General features: G+C 36.0%; 1 protein-coding gene across 1 annotated transcript; it reads left to right on the top strand.

The window, feature by feature from the left end:
* The first annotated feature begins 150 nt into the window (after nt 1-150).
* rictor (rapamycin-insensitive companion of Tor) lies at nt 151-23,161 on the top strand. The gene is made up of 24 exons (XM_090106830.1): nt 151-362; nt 507-777; nt 1,694-1,825; nt 2,070-2,302; nt 2,766-2,988; nt 3,572-3,725; nt 4,248-4,352; nt 4,437-4,562; nt 4,642-5,307; nt 5,392-5,577; nt 5,657-5,865; nt 6,121-6,511; nt 6,927-7,150; nt 8,301-8,493; nt 15,187-15,451; nt 15,536-16,094; nt 16,306-16,421; nt 16,816-16,906; nt 17,035-17,181; nt 18,488-18,646; nt 19,614-19,753; nt 19,914-20,261; nt 20,433-20,551; nt 20,975-23,161. Exons 1-24 carry the CDS (start codon nt 326-328, stop codon nt 21,182-21,184), a joined length of 5,304 nt encoding a protein of 1,767 aa, XP_089962956.1. The 5' UTR covers nt 151-325; the 3' UTR covers nt 21,185-23,161.
* The last annotated feature ends 602 nt before the right edge of the window (nt 23,162-23,763 follow it).

Genomic DNA, 23,763 nt, shown 5'->3' with positions numbered 1-23,763 from the left:
TTATATTGTCCTCGTACACTTTTTCAATAAGCAATAAGGTCATTCAAACAAAAAATACAAATCGTAAGTTTATTGAGTGGCATCTGTGTTCACTGCATCTAATGCAATACAGATTAAAAATAATAATATCAAGATGTCAACTGTCAATTTACAATGCGTCTCACGATACGTTCCCTAAAAAAATACATTTAAAATAAGTATTCTTGGACGATTCGATTCGATTTCACGAACAAAAAATATGGAAAACAAGAAAGAAATATTCTGATCATTATTGGTGTATTTAACAGTTACAAAACCCATCGTAAATACCGTGAAAAATGTTATAATGGCCACCTTTGAAAATAGATTGAGTCGAAGGAAAGGTAAATATTCCTTTTCTTCATAATTTCTCACAAATAAGAACTGTTTTCGCACACAAATTTATTAATTAGTAATCTCATATTTATGAAAACGTTTTGTTTCAATACATATTGAAATCTTCATAACTATTAATCAATAATTTTCAGGAAAAACTGGTGGTGAATCGTATAGGTTAGACACTAAAAATAAAACACCTGAAGAAAATATCATCGATATAATTCAAGGACTGTATTTAAAAAAACATCATGATACATCACCTACCACCAAGAGTATAACAAATGAATTTAGGTCAGGTCTCCGGACTGTCCAAAAAAATAGCTCTGAAAGTCTAAGAGTTTCTTACTTGACTGCATTAGTTCATTTATGCAAGGAATTTAGAAATAATTTGGGTTTTACAACTGATGAATTAATGTCATGGTATGTATTTTTCTGTTTTCATTGATATGTTATTATGGGATATTATCTTTATGTAAGATAATATTAATTGTTTAGTTCATTATCTTTATTAAATTTAAGTTGATGGACAGAATTATTAATTTAATTTTTAGATTTTCTAGTGTTATTGTATAGTGCTATTATTTATTATGATTATGAGGCCATATCAATTTTAGAGTGATTTTGACTCGTTTCTGTAATTCTTTAGGAGCTCGTTTAAGAAAACTAAATTAGTAACAATGTGTTATAATATCTTAAATTTAAGATTTATTCAATATCTAAAAAGTGTCCAAGACAATTTATTGATTTTCATTGTCCAGATTGTTTAATAGCCAATAACCTGAGGCGTGTTTCAATATTTTCAATGCGGGATGTTCGTGTCTTTGTAGTTTACACAGAATTTAAAAGAAGAAGTTTTCTTATAAAATAAACAACAATGAGACATCCTTAAAAGTGTTCGAGGAATTTTAAGTACCTTTATTCAAAAATTCTAAGAAAATCTAAGTTTTATGCATATATATAGCGTCGAATTTCTAGTACATATAACAGAGTTAAAAAAAATACACATTAAATGATAGATTTATGCTTAAAAATTTGTAATAAGAAAATACATATTATATGTTTTATGAAAGTAATGGAATAATTTAAAGTTCTCTAGAATTTTCGATTATATACAGGAGTGCAAACGCTGTTATGGCAGACCGAAACTAGCTGTGCACAGCGGTTTTAGTTCCAAACAATGAAACAATCAAACTTTGCGATTTATAATTTCTATATATTGTTTCATGTAGATTATACCAATTTGAAAGATTTAGTTTTATGCAATTATTTGTGTGAAAAAATGTGTAATGGTTCTGACATATATTTATTTAAAAAAAATAATATTCCATCTTTCCAGTATTCGCGTGAGCCTTGTTGATGAATCTATGCTCATACGGGCAACAGCTTTACGAGTCTTGAGATATTTAATAAGATGCGAAAGTGATGTTGCTTCATTTAATGCACTCAAATTGCCATACCTCGTAATCAGGTAAGAATTTATCAAAATAAAATGTTCATAACATGAAAGTTTTTTCATGCAAATTGCTTTCTCCTTTTTCATATTCTTACCAGTTTTTTTTGAGTAAGTTTAATTTTTAACCAACTTCAAAAAGAAGGAGGTGGTTATCAATTCGGCCGGTATATATTTTTTTATGACCAGTAAAACATGTTTGTTTTTTGATTCTATAATTTTAAATAAAAAATTAAGCATTTAAAATTTCTATTTGACCAAGATCAATGGATCTGATGATGCGCAATGAAGAGGAACGTGCGCAAGCGTTGAGGGTAGTTCGACGGGTGATCGCCGTAGTAGGGGGCACAGAGCAATCGATACGACGTCATAGAGCTGCGTACATCGAGCAGGGTCTATTGCGGTGTCTCGCGGCGGTCGCTCGAGCGGGCTGTGCGGGCGACGGCACGGGCGACCGGTTGTCTAGACCAGCTATAGCTACGTTAGCTGAGATATGTAAGTTTTTTTGAATGTTAGTGATTATAACCCTTAATAATTTATTCCCTTAATCCGTCAGTCCTCTGATCACAGACACAATAGAAAATCTATTGTGTCTCGGCCCGATCGGGCCGCTCGGTGGTCAATGGGTTAAATAGTATTAACTGAACTAACGGAAATAAAAGTGAAGTCCCATGTCCTCTAGTGGGGTAAGTGGCAGATGCATTATTCATACATCTGTGTCACTGATCGATTTTCTTTAGGGACAAGTAAGTGATCAGCCTTCTGTGTAGTGCCAGGCCAAGACATTTTTTTTTCTTCATCTCCACCGGGATTCGAACCCAGGACCCCTCGGTTCTACACTCACGCGTCGACCACTGTACCAAGGAGGCGGTCGAACTAACAGAAATACAACACCAATATTAATCTTCTTTCATAATAATTATGTTAAAGATTTACTTATACTTTTTTATATTGCCAGGTGTGTTGAATCCCGATTTATTCATATCCTGTGGAGGGGTTACAGCTGTAACTCGCCAACTAGCAGAATGTGCTACGCCACGAATGGCAGAGGCTCTTTGTGGAGTCCTCTTACACATCATAAATGATCCCCATTCACGACATTCCGCAAGAGTGGACTTAACATGTCTTAATTCTCCATATTGTGATTTCCACTTTCGACCTGCAGGAACAGATACAAGCAGGTATGTTTGTGTTGTACTTTTAAGCAATGTTTTCTTTTTATGTAATAGATATTTATTGTCCATGTAATGCTAATCTTTTGACTTAAAATTACAGAAATATACTTGAGAACATTTATACCTCGTTTATATCTAGTGTCTTTAATGATCGGAGATATATTACGTAAAAAAAATCGTTTTAATTATGTGTAGTTATAATATAACTTTATAATGACTGAACAGATGTAAATAATTTGGATTGAGTTAATTTTTTTAACTTTTCCTTTGTCTTTCTCTTCCTATATTCTTTAAAAATTTATCAAAAAATTGGTTATCTGTAAAGTCGGTTTACTGACGATAGTTGAACGTGACAACGTCCGATTATGCTTCTTTGTCGCTCGTTTCGCGCTCTCGCTCGCACTTCAAGCCTTACATGGAACGCCTGAGAGCGAGGTAACGCCGCATGAGTCATGTTTTTTCGTGCGTGCAACCGGCTCTATCGAATTATAAGACGTTGTCACGTCAAAAACGTTTACTAAAAACACTCAGGTGGAGTAGATGTGAGCAGCTAGTGGTAATGACAAGTAATAAGAGATGTGTACGCTAGGGACGAGCGCGAGATGCGCTTCACGTGCAGCCGGCTGGCGCTGCTGTGCGTGCTGCGCAGCTGGCCGGGCCTGCTGCACTTCTGCCACCCGCGCGCGGCGGGCGGCCTGCGGGCGCTCGTCGCCTCGCTGCACCTGCCTCGGCTAGAGGTCCGAGTGAGTACCGTGCTGCGATATTCTACTGGCTTTGAGTGCTCCATAAAGTGAGCAGCCTCACGAAGCAATATTTTATAACTAGCTTTCCGCCCGCGGCTTTGCCCGCGTTTTCAAAGGAAAACCCGCATAGTTCCCGTTCCCGTGGGATTTCCGGGATAAAACCTATCCTATGTGTTAATCCAAGTTACCCTCTATATGTGTGCTAAATTTCATTGTAATCGGTTCAGTAGTTTTTACGTGAAAGAGTAACAAACATCCATACATCCATACATCCATACATCCTTACAAACTTTCGCCTTTATAATATATATTAGATATTAAGATAATCAGCGTGTAAAAATTATGAGTTTCGTTGAGTACACCACATGCGGACATATCTACTTTGCCCCAATTATTTTGAATAATTTATTTTATAGAAAAACAAACGCAAACCACGTAATGTTATTTTTAGTCATTGTTATCTCTATGAAATATGCACAACGAAATTGAAGTCGATTATTTCATTTTATTTTTATTTTCTAGAAAGCTATTTTGGATCTCCTCTATGAACTTGTGGGATTGCGTCAACCAGAATGGACGGATGAGATTTCCGTAGCGTTGGATGCTGTCGATCCGTCCGATTTCCAGGTATGTAATATTCTTCAAAATCAATTTTATATTTTGAAAACTTACTTTTTAGTGATGAGCACTTCAATTATGTAATATTTTTAGGACTCTTGGCGACTTAATGAAGATTTTGTCGCAGCCGAAGGAATAGCTATTCTACCTCACCTAAGTGCTACTGGCCCTGATATAATTGAAATTCATCTTGCTCTATTACTTCAGTGTTTCCTAGAGGTAAGTTATATTACAGTATTATATTAGTAAATAGTAATAGAATGGAAATTGCAAATTATTAATACATTTCTATTTTCAGGCTGGCCTTCTTGATGGTTTAGCTGAAGTGATAGTCACAAGTGATACTTTTATATCAGTCAGAGCAACCGTATTGTTAGGGCAATTATTGCATTTAGTACACATATTGTTACCACCGCAAATTTGTAACATAACTCCCGCGTTGCCTGCACTCGTGTCGCAAGCGTCTGCGGGCAAGCCCCAGGCATTGGCTGCCGTTGCTGCTCTACAAAGATTGCATTCTATGTTAGAAGCAAGACCAGCTAGCAACAGCCTGTTCCTGGACCACATTATTCAGTATTGTAGCGGAGCTTACAAAATTAGATCGGAAGATGTTACGAAGAGTCGAAAAGAGAAAAGCAACGCGAGTATGGTTAAGCCTAAGAATCAAAGTATACTTCACAAAGACAGTTTCGAATTTTTGGACGAATCCGATACTGAGAGCGAACCGAAACAAAGACACAGTGTCGGATCGCGAGCCGATGTAGCGACGAGGAATGTTAGTGCGTTAGTGAAAAGTAAAAGTGTTACCTCTCGAACTAATGCCGCAGTGAGTAAAGTGACAAAGTCGGCCAAGTTTTTCAATTTGTTTGAGTGGTATAGAGATAATTTAATTAAGTCGTCAATGGTTATGCAAAAGAAAGATGGTAATACGTGGAATTGGGAAATTATTCGCACTATATTGAAGGTAACATTTAAAGCAGAATCTGTTTGAAAAAAGTTATTCACAAACATATTGATAGAGAAAACTAATTTTTACATAAAATTTTAGGAAACAGACACACCATTGCTAAATTTAAGTGACAGTTGTCACAAGGCATGGGCGAGCAGAATTATCAATTATCTGAAGCCATCGTCAAATAAATACTCTCACACAGACTTATCTACTACATGCAATGGGCATTCTGCGACGAGAGCTGGGTGTCAGCTTATAAGACATCTATTACAACATAATGACGTAAATGCTTTCTGATATTTTTACTTTTATGTTGTATTTGTGGAAATGTGTTAAATAAATATTTTGCTTGTTATTTTAGACCGATTCAAAAAAGTTTTTGGAAGATTTTTTCAATGATGTTAACCGTCAAATTGAAGCAATACAAACTGGGAAGAAAGCGCACGAGTGTCTCTTTAGTCCGCAGCACATGTGTAATACGATGTGTCAAATGTATTTCTTGTTTATTGGACAACTTTGTCATTCTAATACGGGTTTGAGGCTATTTAAGAAATCTAAACTCTATGAAAAGTAAGTATTCAGCTCTTATTCACCTTGCACTTTTCAATTTCATTCTTATTTTTAAGTTTTCCCTTTGGTAACTATTATTATAACCTGTTTACATTTTTAATAAGAATAATTAGTGCAGGACAAATGTCCTGTGAAATTAAATTAATTCATTTGTAAAACTCATTTGTATAACACTTATCTGAAACTTTTGTATCTCAACTGTACGTGCGTGTATACGTTTATCATGATGATATCGTATATTCCATTTTATTTTAGCCTTTTGGAACTAGCCACAAAGACGCATCACAGCTGTTACGTCAAATTAGTTATCTCAAGTCTGGACTACACTTTAGATGCGTGTCCTAGAGACATACTCGCCAAAACCCTAACATGTAACAATCAGGCTTCAAGATTATACGCAACCCAGTTCCTAAATGTATTAATGCGTGCTTCGAGAAAGTCGCGGGAATTAGTTCGACGTAAGACAAAGCTAAAAAAGAATTTACTAGAAGAACATTGGAAACTTTCGCGTGCAGATGAAGAGATTTCAGAAGGTGTGGATATGGATACATGGCTCCTGCAAATGTTAGTGGGACAGATAAGAGATGAGTCAAAAGTTGTGGTTAAGAATGCGTTGGCTATTTTGGAGGAAGCGTTTAGTGTTCCGGTGAGTCTATATTGTAGCGTAATTTTATTGACGTGACAACGTCTTATAATTCGATGGAGCCGGCTGCACGCACGAAACAACATGACTCATGCGGCGTTACCTCGCTCTGAGGCGTTCCATGTAAGGCTTGAAGTGCGAGCGAGAGCGCGGAACGAGCGACAAAGAAGCACAATCGGACGTTGTCACGTTCAACTATCGTCAGTAAACCGACTTTACAGACAAACAATTTTTTTTTCAAGTAATGTATTAACAATATTTTTTAATGTTTTGTGAAGGTGTATCTAATTGTTATTATTCCTGTTAGCTGTTTAATAATGACATATTATAGATTTTTTAATAAATTTTTCTATATTACAAGATTTCATTTTAATTACGAAGGAATGTTTTATGAAGGAATATTTTTATTTTGTAACAGATATACCAAGAAAAAATGATGGGTTTACGGGATACTTTGGGTGAGAGCTGTGGTTTTGGAAAGAACAGTGAACCCGCGTCTGTGGAAACATCCGCTGCTGGGGACAGAGCGTATTTGCTGTGGCTTGCGTTGCAGATAGCTGCAGCTAGATACCAACAGCACGATGATGCAATCTCCTTTATTAATAAACATTTGCAGTACTGGGACAAATCCTACAACTACAGGTAAGGACATAGTAAAAAGTGATGGAAATATTTATTTATTTAATTTTATTAACGGGTTGACTATATTTAGTAGCCTTTTAATGTATCTAAATTATTTATGCTGAATGATATATATTTAAACAAACTTGTATGATCAGTTTTATAATAAAAATCTTTATATAAGTAATATATTCATATTTAAATTATCATCATTTTTATCATTGTCTGTACGGTTGTTTCATTTATATTTGAAGTCAATTTAGTTCAAAATTCTAATTTAGTTTGTTAACAAACAAACCGATTTACTAGTACAACTTATGTCTTCACTATTGTATGAATCGAGCGAGACTGCGCGTTCGGATCGAGGTACTTACCATACTCCATGACGTTACGGTATTGTGATGAAAGGAGATTGCCCAAGTGACTATGGCACTTGGTATCGCAATCAAACTTATTGTGTCAAGATGAAATATAGCTCAATTTAAAGCTTGATGTTAGTACTTTTAGATATGATTAAAGATTTTATGTAAATAAGCCGCACTTCGCAACAATAAAAATAAAACAATAGTTTTATTCAACACTTCAATAAATACTTTATCGAGTTTATAAACTAACTATTTACATAGGTAATATTTTAATTTACAAGACAAATGTGAAAAGTAAATCGTAATTAACATTATTATTTCAAAATAATAACGTCGAACAATGCGTCGAACACATTCATTTCAAATAGAAACATAATATGACGCTTGCAAGAGAGATAGATATATGTGTCAAAACAAGAACTTTTACTTTTATTTCTATTTATTCGGTATAATTACGACTTAAGACAGTGCGCGCACAAACAACTTTGTCTCCGCAGCTATTTTGTCTCCGCAACTATTTTGTCTCTCCCACCTATGGGCTAGTATGAAAGTGCGCGCACGTAGCGACGCAACTCCCCATACAAATTGATGGGAGAGACAAAATAGTTGCGGAGACAAAGTTGCTCGTGCGCGCACTGTCTAATAGTGATACATATCATCATTATAAATACAAATAGGAATTAACAATATCACGAATACGTGGCACAACTAAATATTACCGATACCACCCGTGGTCATTCTCCTTTTACTCTCAACGTGCCTAAAGAAGTTTAACTTCAAAAGTGATCGTGCACGCTTGGTTGCAGGTACGTGCGGCTAGTAGAGGCAGAAGTGCACGAGAGCGTACGTCGCGCGCGGGGCACACGACGCGGCGCGCGCCTGCCGCCCCACGCGCTGGGGGCACTAGCGGCTCTAGCTGCTCCGTCTGCTCCGTCTGCCGCTGCCGCTCCGCCGTTTGCACGTGCCTTGTTGGGTGCTGCCCTGCCGCACCATTATAAGGTGATCTTAATCTTAATACTATTATAAAGGCGAAAGTTTGTATGGATGTATGGATGTTTGTTACTCTTTCACGTAAAAACTACTGAACCGATTACAATGAAATTTAACACACATATACAGGGTGTAGTGTTTGAGTAAAGTATAGGTACTATATCCCCGGATGTCTCGGGTTCGCGGGTAGTGGGGAGCACAGTCACGCAGCAGCCTCAGGCGTGAGCGGACGTGTGTTTACCCTAGTTACTGGCGACGTAACGAGCCATTCCCATCCATTGCGTTTACGAGTGTGAACTCGTATCTACATTTGGCGACGAGGATAAAGGTCAGACCTATAATTTCAAATAATTATTCTTAGAATTTATAAAAAAAGGGAGGTAGATTACTAATGTTATTACGTTACGTTTTCCTTTTGTTCAAGTCGTAAGCGATAATCATGATTTAGGCTTTGAGTTTGACACATAGGATGCGTAGGACACTTACGTACGCGACGTCAAGGCACTAAACTAAAACGTAACACTAACCTGACGCCGCGCTAATATTATGTCAAACGTATTGTACCAGTATATTTTATATGGTTGTAATGCGCAGTAACTACTGTATACTGCTAAACAGATCACCAAGCGTGAAGCGCCAGCGCTGGGTGTACCTACTCAGACGCTTGACGTCTAACGTTATAATTTTCATAAAATTTATGTTAGCGTCAGACGAAATATTTGCTTTTTAATGTATTTGAGTACATAATTATTGTAAAACGGATATTATTAGTTAGGAAAAAACCTAGCGTGTACAAAATTATTGCATTATGATAATTCTTACTTATATACTCATGACACAAACGATGATATTGTGCTAAATGATTTCTCTTTATAACATGCTCTTAATAGCTTCACCTACTTGTATTAAGTTAGTCCTTCAGACTAGATTTTAACCCATTTTGAACGGGCAGATTTGGTTCAGTATTTGCATACTTATCAGGGATCGGTGGTAATGCAATAGTTTCTTAAGTTAATGGTTTGCGAGTTTTTAGGCTACGCTTTGGTGTATAGGGCTTTGCTTAGAGAGGCACTAGTCAATCTGTATGACATGAGCAGAGCGTGACACTAAAGCTACGCGGTGCTAAGTACGTACACTGTCTGCCAAAGTTATTATATTATGTAGTTACCAACATGAGGTTAAATAAGCCAAACAAAGCGGCCAATGATTTTGTATCATAAATTTTGTAGATTGTATTAAATATTATGATTTAATTATGTTATTGCTGCGCTCTGTTTTATAATAGTAAATAATATGTACATTTATAGGGTTGTAACTACTTATTATAAATAATAATTATATTTTATAATACAGTCGGTATCAGAACAATTAATAAATATGACATGATCATTTGTTTCGATGTAGAAGACTTTATGTGCCCCCATAAAGAAAAAAAATGCAATTCTTATAAAATCAAATAAAATTAAAAAGAAGAAATAGCAATAGCGGCAAAAACCGCAAAGCAGCAACCATTAATTGAAGGGTATGGCTGCTCAGAGGAGACCACGTGACTGTACGGATGCAATAATTTTCTAATAAATATTACGTATATTATGACACTGTGTTTTTCTAGCAGAAATAGAGATAGACATAATTTATATTTGTTTATATTATAATATGTTGTCGTAAAAAGTAAATGAAGACATAGTTAACTAATTCCTCTTCTACGTATTAGTTGTTCAAATATACTTAATTCATATAATATCCGCCTACTGTACCTTAACCTCTTTTGCTGTTATTTATTGTCTTTCTGTCAACTTCATCTGTGTGTACAATAAAGTATTTTTATTATTTATTATTATTACACTCTTTACGCGTGCACACTGCACAGTAACCGCTGTACACATTTGTATGGCCATAAAACTATTGAGTATTAAGTCGGAAGTTTTATGTAGACTGTACTACAACTTATACTTACTGGATACAAAATCTATTAACTGTACTGTAGTATCTTATAGCAAATTGTGTACCGACTAAATGAAATAAAATTATGTAAGTAGTATCCAAAAGAAAGATATAACTTTATAATTGATCTACGCTTGATCTACGTATTTCGCTTGATCTACGTATAATATTAAGTATGCAATTGTAAATATTAATTTTATATTCGATCAATATATACATACTGGCTGACCCGACAGAAGTTGTCTTAATTATGAATATGAACGGTCAAACGCGTAGTCTTCTATTTATTAAATAGCGCCATCTATTGAATACTTACTCAATCCAGTCAATAGATGCCGCCATATTATGTAAGAATCGATCGGAGTTAACAGATACACAGAGAACTGACTGTCAAAAAATAAAATATATATATGTATATTTTTGCGACTATAAACTGAAATGTAACCTATTCTATCTTCAAGTTAGACGAGACTGCACACTGGGTGCAAATCAAATCTATATATATAAAACTCAAAGGTGACTGATATAGTGATCTATCAACGCACATCCCAAACCACTGGACGTATCGGGCTGAACTTTGGCATGCAAGTAGATGTTAGGACGTAGGCATCCGCTAAGAAAAGATTTCCCGAAAGTCTTGCAGGAACGGGGAAAAACGGGGATGCACGTACAAAGTCGTGGGCGGAAGCTAGTTTAAAATAATAATAATGAATAAAATTATTGGTTTATGCAAGATATATAGGCTGTACGAGCCTTCATTAAATGTAAATCGTGCGTGATTGGTTTATAGGCAGTACGAGCCTTCATTAAATGTAAATCGTGCGTGATTGGTTTATAGGCAGTACGAGCCTTCATTAAAAATGTAAATCGTGCGTGATTGGTTGTATAGGCAGTACGAGCCTTCATTAAATGTAAATCGTGCGTGATTGGTTGTATAGGCAGTACGAGCCTTCATTAAATGTAAATCGTGCGTGATTGGTTGTATAGGCAGTACGAGCCTTCATTAAATGTAAATCGTTCGTGATTGGTTTATAGGCAGTACGAGCCTTCATTAAAAATGTAAATCGTGCGTGATTGGTTGTATAGGCAGTACGAGCCTTCATTAAATGTAAATCGTGCGTGATTGGTTGTATAGGCAGTACGAGCCTTCATTAAATGTAAATCGTGCGTGATTGGTTGTATAGGCAGTACGAGCCTTCATTAAATGTAAATCGTGCGTGATTGGTTTGTAGGCAGTACGAGCCTTCATTGAAAATGTAAATCGTGCGTGATTGGTTGTATAGGCAGTACGAGCCTTCATTAAATGTAAATCGTGCGTGATTGGTTGTATAGGCAGTACGAGCCTTCATTAAATGTAAATCGTGCGTGATTGGTTGTATAGGCTGTACGAGCCTTCATTAAATGAAAATCGTGCGTGATTGGTGACATAGGCTGTACGAGCCTTCATAAATGGTAAATCGTGCATTATTTGTTATATAGGCTATATGAGCCTTCATAAATGGTAAATTGTACGTAGTTGTATATATAGGCTGTATGAGCCTTCATAAATTATAAATCCTGCGTAATTAGTTATGTAGACTGTACGGGCCCTCCAAACCTTATGCAAAAGTAGTGTGGGCAGGACGGGCCTTCGTAAATTTGTAAACCATTCGTCTTAAATTTGCGATGGCTGTATAGGCCTCATTTTAAAATGTAAACTATACGTATAATATATGTTGTTTGTTAGCAGTAGGCAGTATGAGCCTTCATTATATTAATGTAAAGCATACAGACCATTTTTAAAGTGAAACTTTTATTACATCGCGCGTCTCAAACTTTTTGGTCTGTGTAGCGCATGTCGCGTGACGGTCGGCTACTGAGTAAGTATAAAGCAAGTTTTACGTTTACCGTGGTTTCATAAAACCTCACAACATTTCTTGTAATTTTAATGAGTACTTTTTGTGTGATATATTGATAAAACATTTGACTTAATAATTAATAATGGTATATAGTTACTGTATTCACTTTTTTATGTTATTGTAATGATTTAAATGTTGTGTGCAGTTTTAATTGGGTTGTAATCTTAATACTGATTAATTTAGTAAGTTGATGTAAATGTTTGTGGATTATATCCTGTAGCTGTGCCTTATATAAATAATAAATAAATAAATAAATACGTACCGGTGTTATCACATAAAATCAAACCTGATTTAGGTTGTCTATTGGACTAAAGAATGACTAACTTACTTTCCCTCCTGGTATACTCGACCTAGAAGATGACAATGCAACACTTGCTTTTTGTTGGAAAAGATGGAAAAGGTGTTCTTGGATTTTCTTGGACGCGCGAAAGGCACCGAAAAAAAATAGGGCCACTTTGTTATTGTTAGGTGGATCTGAGTTACAGGAGACTATTTACAAGTCTACCTGAAATATATGTAACTGATTCTGAAGGAGTCGGTGTAGTTATTTGCCACAGCTATAGGAAAATAAGACGAGAAGCTACAATGGGGAGTCTATGTTAGCACTGCCGCTGCTAGGACTAGCTCAGCTGTGTACAGTTCGGAACATGAGGCATCATTTCACGTATAAAGATACGACTAGATTGGATTATTAACTACTTTCATGGCATATGGTTACTATGGGGCTTGGCAGCAGATATTGAAACTGTTTTTGTATTGCACAAATGGTCCATACGCATTTATATAAATTGCGTGCGCGGGACTCACTAAGAGATACTGGCATCCTTACTGTAACTTCACAGTATATAATTAAATTTTAATAACGTTTTAAATGTACGCAATAATACTGCAATAATACGCAAGAGAAGGACAAGGACATTGTTATCACATAATGAACAAAATAAAATTGACATGCTATTTTCCGGCTATCTAATGGGTCAAGATATTGTACTCTTTTACAATAGAACTCCTGATAGAATTAAAGAGCGTAGATAGTTGTTTTTTGTAATGCCAATGAGGGTGGCATGACCATGTTTGATCAAACCCTCGTTAATAAAATAAAGAATAAAAAAAAAAAAAGAATTAAAGAGTTTAGTATTGGTAATTTTAAAACTTAAATATAAAACGTATTAGTTCAGTGAGCCTATTGCAGCATTAAGGAATATAATATGTATTATGGAGAATAAAAGGCAAGGAGGCTTGTCGCGTGGGATCCACGGGACAGTTCTGTGGCATCATCATTATGCTATATGTTAAATTAAATGTAATATTGTCATGATGTTAGAGGAATAGCTAAAGGGTTTCTTGCCGGTTCCATTCATGGATGATGCTTTCCGAATTGGTGGTAAAGCGTGAAATTATGTTGCGACGGTTCAAAGGAGCTTCTAGAAGAGGTCTTATTGAATGAGTAAATGTTGAGTTTGTGTTTTTATTTATCGAAAGGTATATGTTTCAACAAATAAAACAGGAAGAAGGAGAGATATTCGAGAAGTTGTAGGAAAACTGCGGAACCAAGCTGGAAAGTTGAATATACAAACAAGCTCCGAAGAACAACCGATTAAATGAAATTCTTTTAGAAAACAAGGGCATTCTCTGGAAGACAGAAAATAAAGATAAAAAATAAAGATAAAATTTCCTCTCGGTTGTATAACGAACAAGAATTTGACAATTCCGATGTTAGAGACAGGGATTAAAAAACAATAGAAAATAACATACAGATAGAAAGAGGAGATTTCAAGGTCAATAACAAGTGATAAAGTATAATATGTAAAGGAGATGGAAAAGCGTAACAAACTGACAGCAAACTTTAAACCAACTCGAAACAGTGTAGAACGATTAGAAGGTTGATACGTACTTGTCAGAAACGTGGATACTAGCCAAAAGCATAGAAGTAATGTAACTTAATAAGAACAGAGGGAGAATGGAATGGAAGGGGTCCAGAAAGTTTAGGATACAGGTGGAGACAACGGTGATGTAAATGAAAGTGAAGAATACCGCTAATGAAATACCTAACTAAATCAGTCTGATAGCTTTCTATAATGTATGTCTATAATGTATGTTGTAAACGATTCTATTTTAATAAAAGAAAAAAAAATAGAATAAGGAAGGGATGTAGTGTTTGAGTAAAGTATAGGTACTATATCCCCGGATGTCTCGGGTTCGCGGGTAGTGGGGAGCACAGTCACGCAGCAGCCTCAGGCGTGAGCGGACGTGTGTTTACCCTAGTTACTGGCGACGTAACGAGCCATTCCCATCCATTGCGTTTACGAGTGTGAACTCGTATCTACACAGGGTAACTTGGATTAACACATAGGATAGGTTTTATCCCGGAAATCCCACGGGAACAGGAACTATGCGGGTTTTCCTTTGAAAACGCGGGCGAAGCCGCGGACGGAAATCTAGTATCAACTAACTACATATATTGCACATTCCATTTGATCTGTCAGGTCCTATTCCGTTTTTGTCTTTATCGATTCTATGGTCATATGTGATGACGGAATAGATAGAGAGATGACTTTTTATATTACTAATTAAAGGATTAAATTTAAAATGATTAATTTTGAATTTATAGCCTTATTTGAAACAGTTGGTACTGCCTCTAATTCAAATTTTCAAAAGTTTAAATTTGACTGCTAGTCTTTGTCCCGTATAAACAGCAATAATGCAGTAATATTTTTTTATTGCCAATGATATCTTGACACTAAAGTATTGTTTTATCAATGTTATAATTTAATGGTCCTTTTAGTTGGATTTTTTTGCATATCGATTAACTTTCATAATCTAAACATATGAAACATGAAGAAATATATGCCTTCAACAGATTTTACAACGGAAATCGTGTTCAAATGAACAAGAAGTGATGGATCTTAAAGCATCTCTATGGGCAGTCGGCAGTGCTGCTGTCACCCCACACGGCCTACAACTTGTCATGAATTTAAGCAATAATTTTCTAGAAGATTCTGTGCCAGTGCATATAGTGAGACTAGCGAAATATTGCCCCGTTTATTCAGTGCGAGCAACTGCTTTCTACGTTCTTGGTCTAATTGGTAGCACTTATGATGGCGCTAACTTGCTTGCAGAGTTAGGTAAGGACAAACTATTTTATAATAATATAGTTATTGATCGAATAGTCTCACCTACAATTTTAAATAATTTTAATCGCATTACAGGTTGGTTTTGCGTGCGACATACGAGACATGACCAGTTTCCAATCATATCAGACGATAATTACGCAATCGGAACAGATCTCTCTGAGAAATCACACTTTTACGTTACGTCACCAGATCGAAGATTCAATGCATTCGATATTGATTTGAGCGAAAATTCAGATCACACAGATCAGAGTACTGCAGAAAGTTTGCACTCCGAATCGGCTAGATTGAACAAGACAATTGGCGCTATTTGTATCGAAGAAAAAGATCAAGATGTCGTAGACCATAAAATTAGTTTCGATAGACGCGAACCAGACAAAAGAAAATCCCACACACTTCCTTCACAAGGCTGTTCTAGTTCCCACGAGAGATCGTTAACTGAATCAAGGACAGTTGATATTCTTCGAGATTGTTCCACATACGAACGAACCGGACATAAAATGCATATGGAAAATAGACTGTTAGGTCGAATGAATTCACTCGATCAAGCTCACGAAGGGAGGGTGAGGAATACGAGTGAATCAAGCACGAGTGGTGTTAGTAGCTGCGATTCCTTCTTAGGAAAATACGCTATTCCGTAAGTAAAATTTTCCAATATAAACGATATCGCTATCTTCCAAACCTATTGTATTAGTTGATTCTTATAAATTTATTTATTTTTTATTTTCATTTTAACTCTTTCGTCATTTTATATTGTGCTGATTTATGTTTGTTGATATAAATTGTCCTCCTCATTTGTATAATTTGTATTGTAAAAGTTATAACAGGTTGAAAAAATTTTGTTTCAGGGATCGCGTGTTAACACTAAGCCCCATCCCCAGTTCTTCGAGTTTGTACGGAATGAAGAGCAGTGTCCCGCACCGGCCGCGTCTGGCCGAGACACAGAGACGCATATCGACTTCTAGTAAGAAATCTTTTTACTTCTCAATTGAATATGACTTATTCTTGAAAGTGCTGTTATCCATACTAATATTATAAATGCGAAAGTAACTCTGTCTGTCTGTCTGTTACTCAATCACGCCTTAACTACTGAACCAATTTGCATGAAATTTGGTATGGAGATATTTTGATACCCAAGAAAGGACATAGGCTACTTTTTATCCCGGGAAATAGGATAGGTTTTATCCCGGAAATCCCACGGGAACGGGAACTATGCGGGTTTTTCTTTGAATGCGCGGGCGAAGCTGCGGGTGGAAAGCTAGTTAAATTATAAACATTTAAATCATGCTACTTGACTTATATTTCGCCAAACTTGAGTCCATTGGCTAGTATTTTCGAAATGTATAATTTTTCATCAGGTTTTACTGGGCCCGACCCGGCGAGCTCTCCTCCAACCCAATTGGATATGTCTGGATACGCTACAATACAGTCGTTGAATAAACATAGACGGTAAGTTTAATTTAATATGTATATAGCTACTATATAACTATCCTTTTATTATTATTTAGTTATTATTATTATGCAATTTTTCCTTATTTTTGTATCTATGGTGTTAAATATATTAGAATGATTTACAGACCGCACGTATCAGAGGGCGCAGCAACGAGTTCAAGTGATATTGATGAACTCGTGTGGCTCTTACCGGACTTTAGTAGGCGTGGCAAACCCTACTCGTCGATGCGGGAGAAATCTAAAATTCATAGAGAACGAATGGCTAAACTCAGGTGAGATATATTAGAGGTCACGGACGAATTCTACCTTCTACCCATGGCCCTGTCGTTGATGAGGCTTGACAGAACACAGTGGGATTTTGGTTGGTAGAAATCCGACATAACCCACGGCCTCTTCCCCGGAGGCCGTGGGTATCTATGCAAGATTTCCCCACTTTAAAAAAAAAAGGTGAGATATAAGAATTCAATACCAGTTGATTCAATTAAGATAGTTGAATAAAAAGGTTTTGTTTATATTGTAAATTTTCTATGTAAGGCTGTATTGTGCGTGCTTGTATGACTGTAAACCACGCCGTGCGTATCTAGCCGTGCTGCTTATTTTGTTTACATGGGGATCACCGTTAGATCCGTTTGTTTTTCCTACTAATATTATAAAGAATGGATATTAGATTCTTTATTACAAAAACATAATATCTGATAGATACTGTCAGGATTAAACATTACTCGGATACTATGAAGTATGTAAAAGAGTTTTGTCGTCGTATTATAATACCAAGTGATTGAAATTAGACAATAATTCATTCAAATGATGAGTTACAAATGCCATTCTTTTGAATGCCCCAACCGAGTGGCGTGAGTTCAAGCGGCAAAAGGGGGTACAAATATTTCGCTTCATATATTTATATTACATTTGACTGACCGGTTGGCTTAGTGGCCCTGCCTTCCAAGCCAGAGGGTTTGATTCCCACCCAGGGCAAATATTTGTGTGATGAACATAGGTGTTTGCTTGTGTCTGGGTGTAAATTATCTATGTATATAAGTATTTAGTGTGGTAAATGTTAATTTCGGTGGTAAATGCTAAAAATATGTAATGACGGTTTGAACGTGCCTCTAAAAGAAGTCTAATTGAATAAATAAATGTTTGAGTTAGAGTATTTAAAATTATATATCTATGTTTATCAGCTATCTGGTTTCCATAACACAAGCGAAAGCTTAGTATGGGATCAGATCGCACCGTGTGTGAAAATACACGGAATACCTGGAGCCTGAAATATTTATTTATTTATTTATCCTTTATTGCTCTTAGATAACTTAAATATGAACTTAATCTAATTATAAATTAAAACAAATGGCGGTATCGCTAAATAGCGATTTCTTCCAGACAACGGAGTACGGAAGGAAATTAGTTAGAGGAGAGGAATAGGGCAGAGCATAAATATAATATGTAAGAATATAATATTAAGATAAGTATAAGAATATGTATAAATATAATATATATTCACAAAAGTATAGGAAGGAATAATTAAAGCCATAAAAACATGATCATAAATTTGTGATTTATTTATTTGTGGTTCTCCAGCCTGGTGGAGGACGACTGGCGGCCGCTGTGGCAGAGCGGTGTGGCGGGCGCGGCGCGCACACCCCGCCCCGCGCGCCCCGCGCCGCGCGCGCCCCGCGCCCCCCCGCCGCACTACATGGGCGTCTGCCTGCCGCTGCACCTCGCCGATGTGTTCCCCGAGTCAGTATATGAGATATAACGCGAATCATGTAAAAAGAACGCTGGATGAAAGTGATGGGGTGTGTTTTGGCATGTATCGAGTTTAGCACGAAAGTTATTTGCTGCTTATTTTATTTTTGAAGTAGGCTCTCGAATCGTGGCTTCGCAACTACATATTTGTTATTCTTATACCACCTCAAACACCAAATAGACCAATAAATCGCCAATGCGCAGCTTAACCGTCAGCGTTCTTTTTACATGACGCGACCTATACTAGCTGTTCATCGCGGTTTCACCCGCATTGCTACGCTCCTGTTGGTCTGAGCTTGATGATACATAGCCTATAGCCTTCCTCGATAAATGGGCTATATAACGCCGAAAGAAATTTTTAAATCGGTCCATCTAGAATCCTTTTCTTTTTCGAATCGGTAGTTTCTGAGATAAGCTCATTCAAACAAACCAACAAACTCTTCAACTTTATAATATGTATTAGTTTAGATTTACACTCTAGTGTCACGGAAAATAGAAAAATAGGTGACGTGCGTCGCGGTGACGTCTTCCTCGAGTCAATTTATTCGTTATTTCACGTTTTATGCCCTAACGTCTCTGCGTATAGAGCCATAAGTGTCGGTACACATAATAACTGAGCTTATATTAACTATAATTTATATGCGTACCGTGCACTTCGCCTTCGATTTCGCCGTGTGCATGCGTGTCGCTTCATATACATATTATATTTATTAGCGCTGTTGTGTACACAGCGGTAATAGTCGGTCTTTTCTGGTTAAGTTTGAGTAATGTAACCGCAGGATTCAAATAAAAAAGATGCGTAGCATAATTCTGTTTTATCTCAATATCAGAAACTAGAAAACACGAATTTCCATTTTTACTGAATTTTGCAACAAACTGTCTTGTGATAAATGAAAGAAAATCGAAGCAAAAATTTTTGTCGAAATATGTAATAATCAAAATTATCATTTTATTGCAGCGAGGATTTAAAACCGGAAAATATAAACGATAAAATAGTTCCTAATCGAACACGAGTACCTTCATTCCTCGATTCGAGCATTGCGAGCGCCGACAACAAGTCTCGTGCCACACCCGATAGTCAAAATATAGCCAATAAAGGTATTTATTAAAATTATAAATATATTTTTCCCATTTATAAACTGTTTTGATAAGTACGAAACGAAATGTTTTTCTGGATGAATCAATTTTTATCTTTAGTAAGTTATTGTATCTCCATCTATTTTATTTTTAATATTAACACGAACAATAAATACAACAGATATCTCATCTACAAGCATCACGCATCGACCACTCCCCCTAGCAATCACGAAACCACTCCACGACGCAATGGAAACGTCCAAAATTATAGAAGAGAAATCTACGGAAGAACTCGCAAAACCCAACATCACAGATGACAAGAATCACATCCCTAAGGATACAGAGAGTGTGGAACCGGCGTTGGGGAAAGATGTCAGCTCTAGTACTGCAATGGGCAGCACGCTAGTGGGCACGTTGAGCCGAGTGGAGAGTAAGCCGGGCAAATGGAGGCACACAACGAGGGATTGTCTGGCCTGCGTTCGGACTAGGCCGCCGTCTTCTCATGAGCTACGCGAAGCATTTTTTGCAGGTTAAAAACCATGGATATTTGTAAATTCAGTACACCAGAACTTTTTTTATTTCGCTTGCTACATTTCAGTGACCTCTTAAATTATTAAATTTCATTAAGAATTTTTTGTTTTTTTATTACTTATTTAATTTTAAATAACATAATACTTACATATTATGTTTGTTTATAAAGACATGGAAGGCGTGAGTGCGGCGGAAGACCGCAGCAGCCCCGCCCCGCCCGAGCCGACGCCGCAGGCTCAGCTCTTACACAACGTGCTTTTTATGTCCAACCCCATACATTTGAAACAGGTTTGTCAAAACATTTATACTGCAAATTCAATATTATTCTAATACTTGTATAAAGTAAATCTTAATACTATTATAAAGGCGAAAGTTTGTAAGTATGGATGTATGGATGTTTGTTACTCTTTCACGTAAAAACTACTGAACCGATTACAATGAAATTTAGCACACATATAGAGGGTAACTTGGATAAACACATAGGATAGGTTTTATCCCGGAAATCCCATGGGAACGGGAACTATGCGGGTTTTCCTTTGAAAACGCGGGCGAAGCCGCGGGCGGAAATCTAGTAAAAAAATAACCATTAAAATTGAATCAAGGTTATCAATTAGCAGCATATATATATTTTTTTTTGTTTCCAATTATAACGCTTGAATGTTACAAATTGTATTTTGTCACTGTGCCTTCTATAAATAAATCCCCTGTCAGACGCGGTCCGCGCTGCTGTCGCTGAAGCAGCGCCACCCGGACGTGTTCCGCAGTGCGTGCGTGTACTCCGACGTGTGCGCACTGCTCGCGCGCGACACATACATGCTGTGCGCGCGACGATTCTTACAAGAACTCTTCCTCGACACCAACTTCGAGTTCTTCAACACTGAACCCGCCAACATCCTCGCGAGACACACGCCCACGTTATAGGTCGCGTCATGTAAAAAGAACGCTGACGGTTAAGCTGCGCATTGGCGATTTATTGGTCTATTTGGTGTTATGAGGTGGTATAAGAATAACAAATATGTAGTTGCGAAGCCACGACTCGAGAGCCTACTTCAAAAATAAAATAAGCTGCAAATAACTTTCGTGCTAAACTCGATACATGCCAAAACGCACCCCATCACTTTCATCCAGCGTTCTTTTTACATGATTCGCGTTATACCACCGAACATCGAAACATAGCAACATTTCACCCATAGCGTATTCTACCCGCATGCCTTATAGAATAATTGTAATTCCGTGTGCGGTTATTTGTTTAGAGCCACCTTCCAGTGCTGCTCAACTCGATACGGTTTTAGTGTATACAATGTTATGTTCCTTTCCGTGACAAATATATTTTAGACGATAGAAAACGATGTATACTTATATAGAACTGTTTTTAATTTATGGTAGCGTAACGAGCGTAAGAGCGTTTTGTTAAATGAAAATCTAATCGATTTCCGAATGTAAACCGTCGTTTCGTAATGCGCATGTACGCTATGATCGTGATTCGTGAGTAATATTTAAATCGAAAACCGAAATAATCTTATATTACGAGGTGTTCATTTGAGTGTAATCATCCTTATGGTAAATATTTAATAGAATGATAATATCGTTCTATCATAATTCCTTTGGAAGATTAATTGTATTCTTAATATAATATCAAACTTACGCCTTATATGTAAATAATAAATATGTCATAGGAATAGAATTTGTAGATTAACAACCTATGTTATCCATTGAAAACTTGATAATTGGCTGTAAGCTTACATAATATGCTTAAAGTTTTATTTATTATTTTGTTATTTAATTAATATGATCGTATTTCGGAATGGTGTATTAGCGTATGATTGTATGTGTGATTGATATTAATTTTGAGTAATTTTAAGTTAGTTGTCTATAGAATGACACTTTATTTCAACAACTTCAATTGTAAAATTACAACGCTAACCACTACTTTGGAATATAGTATTGTAATGTAACTTGTCCTTTGGTTAGCATATTTAACTAAAATTAGCATTCACTGTTCTCGTCCAAGATACACATAGCCACCACCGCCAAATTACAATAATATCTCTAATACAGTATATGACAAGATTTATAATATTAAATGTACATATGTTTCCCTATAGCTTATATTACCTAGTGATATACTTATCCCACCTTAACAATGTCTCCCATAATTAATTGATAAAACAAATTATATGACGCCATTGTGTTCAATTTTATAACTGTCAGCATTTAATTTAATTTTCTATAATCTTCTATCGGTCGATTTCAACCTCTGTTATGTCTTTATCTTTAAAGGATATTTAATTATAATTTTAAGTATTAATCGTAAAATAAAATATTCGGGTATCAATATGTTTGACAAATGATTTATTGTTGATATTTCGAGATAAAAGCGTTAGCTGAGTAATCATTTGCTGAACCCTTTACACTTTACAGTATACAATAAGATCTTATCATCAATTACAAAATTACATAGCAGTATTTTCAAATAACCTAGCAAATTATTGTTATATAGACTTCTCGAAATAAGGTGCATTTATAATTATCTAGGTCCTTTCCTTGCGTTTATTTGTAAACAATTTGCTTAAAGGTTAGTCAGTAAAGTATGTTGGTCTGTGTAGATTAAAGACAAACATAGTTTTATATAACGAAACTATTAAAACATATTCCGAATTGAAAACTGAAATACGTAATAGTCTAAAAGTTTTTTGCTGTTTTCATAATGAAAGTTTATATTTATAATGTATAAGTTGCAGTTCATTTGATACTAGTGCCATTGAGCCAGTTCCTTTTTAAATTTATAATAATATTAATTAATGACTTTACCGACTCCATATTATATTAATATTATCATAGTGCAGTAACGTCTCACCCATTACACAGTATAATATAATATAATTTTATACAACCTAAGGACTGTTTTTCTTTTTAGAACCATTGTCATACCCTGACTATACTGTTAACCTAAACTCCAAAAAAACCCCTCAAACATTTATTCAATTATAGACTTCTTATAGAAGCACTTTTGAAACGTCATAACATATTTTCCCTTGATTTTACCATTTACCACCGATTCGGAAAGCAGTAAGTATATAGGGAGAAGAACCGGAAAGAAACTCCATAGTTGCTCTTTTAAAATCATGTCAATATTACAATTTAATTTTACACAATTAAATATGTCACTTCCTTGTAACTACTAACTACATCTATACAAATATTATAAAGAGGAAAGGTTTGATTTTTTGTTTGTTTGTATGAATTGAATAGGCTCCGAAACTACTTGGCAGATTTGAAAAATTCTTTCACTGTTGGAAAGCTACATCATTTCTGAGTGACATAGGCTAGGTTTTATCCCGGAAATCCCACGGGAACGGGAACTATGCGGGTTTTTTTTTGAAAACGCGGGCGAAGCCGCAGGCGGAAAGCTAGTATATTATAATATGCCAAAGAACTGTCCTTTGGTTCTTACGCGACAACCTTCCAAGATTTCCATCTTCCTTATATACCCATTCCTA

The sequence above is a fragment of the Colias eurytheme genome, chromosome 11 (genome assembly GCF_061535395.1).
Source record: "Colias eurytheme isolate Ceu_HAF_F1 chromosome 11, ilColEury1 Martin Lab GWU primary, whole genome shotgun sequence".
Lineage (NCBI taxonomy): Eukaryota > Metazoa > Arthropoda > Insecta > Lepidoptera > Pieridae > Colias > Colias eurytheme.
This window is presented reverse-complemented; position numbering and strand designations above follow the sequence as displayed.

What these genes read in the sequence shown, in the direction of transcription:
- rictor (XM_090106830.1), top strand. Translation starts at nt 326, where the DNA reads ATGGCCACCTTTGAAAATAGATTGAGTCGAAGGAAAG. An exon ending in GACAAATCCTACAACTACAG is followed by an intron (nt 7,151 to 8,300) that starts GTAAGGACATAG and finishes GCTTGGTTGCAG; the next exon opens with GTACGTGCGGCTAGTAGAGG. An exon ending in TAACTTGCTTGCAGAGTTAG is followed by an intron (nt 15,452 to 15,535) that starts GTAAGGACAAAC and finishes ATCGCATTACAG; the next exon opens with GTTGGTTTTGCGTGCGACAT.